Genomic DNA, 5,190 nt, shown 5'->3' on the forward strand with positions numbered 1-5,190 from the left:
TGGCCACTTATGACGCAGTGGACAAGGCCATCGCTCTGTCTGTTGGGGAGATCCAAGCCCCCGACGAGGAGCCCACGACGCGTGGCTTCAGGTGCGATATAAGCGAGATTTATATGATGGGAATATGACATACTCATGATTGATTCGCTTTGTGCTTCAGCTGGAGGACGTTGTGGGCGTATGCAGGCCCGGGCTGGCTCATGAGCATCGCGTACGTGGATCCCGGCAACTTGGAGAGCGACTTGCAAGCTGGTGCATACGCTGGATACCAGCTCACGTGGGTTTTGTTTGGTGCAACAGCAATGGGTTTATTTCTACAAGTGCTGGCTGCTCGTTTGGGTGTTGTCACGGGCAAGAACTTGGCTGAAATGTGCACCGCGGTGTATCCTCGCTGGGCATCGTTGACGTTGTGGATCATGACGGAGATTGCAATTGTTGGGAGTGACATTCAAGAAGTATTGGGCTCATCTATTGCGTTCCAGGTTCTCTTTGGGTTCCCCCTCTGGATAGGGTGTCTGATTACGGGGTTCGACACCTTTACGTTCTTATTACTGCATCGTTACGGTATCCGTAAGCTCGAAGCTTTTTTCGTGTCTTTAATCATCGTCATGCTGGTGTGTTTCTGTGCCAACTTGGTACGCGGAGAAGTCGCATCAGAAGATGTTCTGCGTGGCTTCGTGCCTCGTGTGGATCGCTACGCAGTGACACAAGCCGTGGGTATCTTAGGTGCTGTAATCATGCCCCACAACATCTTCCTGCACTCTGCACTGGTCCAAACTCGACAAGTGAATCGACATGACGGACGTAAGGTGCGTGAAGCCAATAAGTACTTCGCAATCGAGTCTGGCTTCGCATTGTTAGTGTCCTTTCTCATCAACTTAGCAGTGCTGGCAGTCTTCGCAAAGGGGTTCTTTTCTTCAGACTGTACAACGTCATACGACACAAATGGAGTCAACACAGCGTGCGTTCCAGGCGCGATTGCCAGTGGAGATACATACGGCTATTGTCAATTGGCAAGCGGAGGAGAGGGAATGTGCCAGGAGATTGGCTTGTCTCAAGCCGGCGTTGCACTTAGCGGGATGCTGGGTCAGTATGCGGATACTATTTGGGCTATCGGTCTATTGGCGGCTGGACAAAGCTCCACGATGACGGGAACGTACGCAGGTCAATTCGTTATGGAAGGCTTTTTGCAGCTCCACTTGTCACCGTGGAAGCGTGTGGCGTTGACTCGATGTGTGTCTCTCGTTCCTGCCATGACTGTAGCCATCTTGAGTCAGCAAAACCCCGCAGACAGCGACCACATGGACGAGTTACTCAACGTGTTACAGTCCATCCAGTTGCCATTCGCGTTGCTCCCAGTGCTGATCTTCACCAGTTCTTCTGAAATAATGGGCGACTTCGCGAACAGTAAAGCTACAGTCGTGACGGGCTGGCTGCTTGGAGGGCTGGTGTGTGTGATCAACTTGTACTTATTGTTCACGAACCTCGAAGGACTCGCACTCGGTGGCATTGGAATCGTGGCGCTGGGAGGCACTTGCTGTCTGTACTTCGGCTTCTTAGGATATCTCGTCCGTGCCGACATGACGCTGTCTGCTCAACGTGCACGCACTGCCTCCAGCTCACGACGCATATCGCAAGATGTTGAGTGCTAGAAATGCCACTAAAAACTGCAATTTTAATAGAGAAACGACGCTTTCTGCCTCTGTACGTGTAATAAATGATAGGAATTGCAAGATTCACTCGGCGTAGTTGCGTCCGTACGTCTCGACGCGTCTTTTTCGACGTCTCATGGCCTTCTTGGCCGTGTTTTTCCATACTTTCAGTAGCTTCTTGGCTTTGTCCTGCACTTCGGGTGACTCTGCGCGTCTCGAGAGTCTCGTGAGCGCGACGCCGATGCTCGTCTTCTCCAACATCTCGAGCGATATGAAGAGCTGCTCTAGCGCACCCAGGATGCTCAGCATGTTGGCAGCAGTTTTGGCGCCGTCTAGCTCCTCTTTCAGGTACTGTACGCGCTCCTCTGACACCACTTTGTGGCCGTGGTGGATGGTGGTCTGTCGTTGTCGCTTCTTCTGCGACGCAGGCGGCGCTGCATCCGCTAGAGATTCCGCCAACGCCGCCGCCGCGTCCCCACGCAACACATAATCATCCATGCTTGACCAATTTGATCATTCTGGTGTATGGCTTCACTTTGAAGTGCACCACATCAGCTGTTTGCGCATTCGCGAGCTCTCCACCAATCACATCACGCTAACTTTACAAATAAAAATGGAGCAAACGTTACCTACACTTATAAATCCATTCTCCGTCCCACAAAGCCTGTCGAGGACGTGCGTGGCTTACGGCCCCGCATGTTCAACGTCATTATCCATTTGACCAAGTACTGCTCAAGTTAAGGCTCTATAACTTTATAATGTCGGGAAAGACCTACAAGATCGCGGTGCTGCCGGGCGACGGCATCGGCCCTGAGGTGTGCGACCAGGCCGTGCAGGTTCTGCAGACTGTGGGCGAGCTGTTCCAACACCAGTTCGCCTTCACCACTGCGCTGTGCGGTGGCGCTGCCTACGAGGAGCACAAGACGCACCTGCCGCAGTCGACGGTGGACACGGTGGCAGCCTCGGACGCTGTGCTTTTTGGCTCGGTGGGCGGCCCCACGGACGCGCAGGAGGACCCCAAGTGGAAGGACGCCGAGAAGAACTGTCTGCTCGGTCTGCGCAAGAACTTCCAGCTGGCTGTCAACATCCGACCGGCTAAGATCTACTCCATGCTGCCGGATCTGTCGCCTCTCAAGCCTAGTATCATCGCGAATGGCGTGGACATGGTCATTGTGCGCGAACTCGTGTCCGGAATCTACTTCGGCGAGCACAACACGAACGGCGACACGGCCACGGACGTCATGAAGTACACGGAGGCCGAGGTGCGACTGCAACGTAATATCAGAGGTTTAAGCGTGGCGTCTCATGATCTTATGTATTATTTGTGACGATCAGATTGCCAAGCCCATGCGATTCGCCTTCGAGACGGCCATGAACGTACGATATTTCCGTTATATTGAGGATGAACTAGTGCTGACTTTACTGATACTCGTATCCTGCAGCGTTCCAAGCGTCTGACTGTCGTGGACAAGGCCAACGTACTGGACTGCAGTCGTCTGTGGCGCAAGGTCGCCAAGGACGTGGCCAAGGACTACCCGGAGGTGCAGTTCGACTTCATGTAAGAGAGGTTAATCTTTTGGTTAAGGACCATCATTCTGACAATCACTCTACTATAGGTACATTGACAATGCTGTGATGCAGCTGATCCGCAATCCGTCGCAGTTCGATGTGATCGTCACTGGCAACATGTTCGGCGACATTCTGTCGGACGCGGCGTCGGTGCTGCCTGGTTCGCTGGGTCTCATGCCGTCGGCCAGTCTGGGTGACAAGGTGCACCTGTTCGAGCCTATCGGTGGCTCGGCCCCCGACATCGCTGGCAAGGACTTCGCCAACCCGATCGCTCAGATCCTGTCGGCTGCGCTGCTTCTGCGCTACTCGTTCCAGATGGAGACGGAGGCTCAGCTTATCGAGAAGGCGGTGGAGCAGGTGCTGCTGGACGGCGTACGCACGGGCGACCTGACCAAGGACCAGGCGGCTGTGGTCGGCACCAAGGCGATGGGCGCAGCTATCATTGCCAAGATGAAAGCCCTGCGTCAATAAGAATCCGTCCATAGCGATAGATTTTTTTGCCGCTTTAATTGAAGGCACGTAGATTTTTTTTTCTGTTGTGGAGTTCATATTTTCTATGGTTTAATAGTGTTGTTTCAAACTAAAGTTACGGTATCTATTGGCGGAGTCGACGAGTATTTGATGATTTGGAATGACTTCCGAACATTCTTGCTATCCATCGTTGAAACCATTGCAGGACGCCGTTGTTATTGTACTTGGTCACCGTCACCATTCTGCTGTCTTCATCTTTCTTCTTGGGCATCGTGGGGGTGTTTCCTGCGGCATTTCCTCCTATCACAGCAGCCGCTCCGCGTTCTTCAATTAGTGAGTTTTCATTTGACTCACGATGTTTCTTGTGCTGGTTAAGTTTGATTTCTTCAAACGAGAGCAACTTGCGAACAGTGTCAGATGGTGCGACTTCGTTGCTGTGGGAGGCGATACAATTCAAGCTTGCAAGCAAGATAATCATGGTAACTATCACGACTTGAACCAGACGCATCTTGAGAAGACCGACACACTCGTCGGGGTTAATTTGTTAGCGGATGCAAATTCTGAAGTGGTTTCTGAAGATTGTCTTCTGCGAGGTACGGGTGTATACGGCATAGCGCCGTCCTAAGCGTCAAGCACAAACATACCTGTACAGTTCGCTGCACAGAGTCTCACAATCGTGGCGTAGGATATCCTACCCAGATTCTGGGTGGGCCACCAGTGGTGCTGGCTGTTGTCGTTTGATGGAAGACAACGGACACACCAGTGAATCACTGGCAGTGATTACGGTCCTACTCCCCCAGCTAGGATCATCCGATCCCGAGATCTCGTTGTGGGAAAGCGAGAAGACGATGGAAGGCGGAACGTCCGAACGTCGGAACACGAGCAAGCCTGGGATTCCAGTCAAAATTCTTGGACACTACAGATTCTGCAGATGTGAAACGAAGAGGCGGATTGAATCACACGCCTGCAAGTACAGCGGCGTGACGCCGCCGACGTCCTCCTGCTCAAGTCTGTTCGGCACATCCAGGTGGCTTTGAGGAGTCGTAATTGTTCTTGTTGTCGTTGATGTCCTTAGACGACACTGAATTTAAATTAGGTTAAGGCAGAGAAAACTATACTTTCGACAAGTTTCTCGTGTGTGGTTCGCCGAGCTTCACGCATCCCGTGGGTACATGTATTTGTAGCTCTGCAGTGGCGATCACTGCACCGTACCAACAATCGATAGTAAGGTATGAATTCGTTTATCCACTACCGGCTTCAACAATTCGGACCTGGCGCATCCCAAGTGCGTCTACAGTTTCGCGCTGCACCTGTGCGAGTGTCATGCTATCTAAAAAAGTTGCGCATTCGCGCGGGCCAGCTCTCGATTTTGACAAGAGATGCAAGTAGAACATTTAGTTAGAGGTTTGTAAGGTCAGGGGGTTTAATAATTAGTTGCTTTGTATTTAAAGAAAGTGACGCCCGGGTACGAATCATGAAAAAAAAAAAAAAAAAAAGG

The 5,190-nt window shown here is 51.9% G+C and overlaps 4 protein-coding genes across 5 annotated transcripts; 3 read left to right on the forward strand and 1 right to left on the reverse strand.

Annotated features, from left to right (window-relative positions):
• On the forward strand, positions 1–1,727 carry PPTG_07496. Of its 2 annotated transcripts, XM_008901772.1 has the most exons (3): positions 1–91; positions 161–211; positions 301–1,727. In XM_008901772.1, the coding sequence occupies exon 3, from the start codon at positions 303–305 to the stop codon at positions 1,650–1,652; it is 1,350 nt and encodes a 449-aa protein (XP_008900020.1). In that variant the 5' UTR covers positions 1–91; positions 161–211; positions 301–302; the 3' UTR covers positions 1,653–1,727. The 2 variants fall into 2 exon arrangements, with proteins under 2 accessions (XP_008900020.1, XP_008900019.1); XM_008901771.1 differs by having other exon boundaries at positions 161–1,727.
• PPTG_07497 (hypothetical protein) lies at positions 902–2,166 on the reverse strand. Its single transcript, XM_008901773.1, has 2 exons — positions 999–2,166; positions 902–922 (listed from the first exon to the last, which is right to left on the reverse strand). The coding sequence occupies exon 1, from the start codon at positions 2,148–2,150 to the stop codon at positions 1,737–1,739; it is 414 nt and encodes a 137-aa protein (XP_008900021.1). The 5' UTR covers positions 2,151–2,166; the 3' UTR covers positions 902–922; positions 999–1,736.
• A 138-nt stretch (positions 2,167–2,304) lies between these two features.
• PPTG_07498 (3-isopropylmalate dehydrogenase) lies at positions 2,305–3,802 on the forward strand. The gene is made up of 4 exons (XM_008901774.1): positions 2,305–2,914; positions 2,988–3,029; positions 3,095–3,210; positions 3,269–3,802. Exons 1-4 carry the CDS (start codon positions 2,411–2,413, stop codon positions 3,690–3,692), a joined length of 1,086 nt encoding a protein of 361 aa, XP_008900022.1. The 5' UTR covers positions 2,305–2,410; the 3' UTR covers positions 3,693–3,802.
• Positions 3,803–4,432: 630 nt separating this feature from the next.
• PPTG_22126 (hypothetical protein) lies at positions 4,433–4,729 on the forward strand (the record flags this gene model as incomplete). The annotated part of the gene is made up of 1 exon (XM_008902020.1): positions 4,433–4,729. One exon carries the CDS (start codon positions 4,433–4,435, stop codon positions 4,727–4,729), a length of 297 nt encoding a protein of 98 aa, XP_008900268.1.
• Positions 4,730–5,190: the final 461 nt, after the last annotated feature.

This window comes from Phytophthora parasitica, assembly GCF_000247585.1.
Source record: "Phytophthora parasitica INRA-310 unplaced genomic scaffold supercont2.12, whole genome shotgun sequence".
Lineage (NCBI taxonomy): Eukaryota > Oomycota > Peronosporomycetes > Peronosporales > Peronosporaceae > Phytophthora > Phytophthora nicotianae.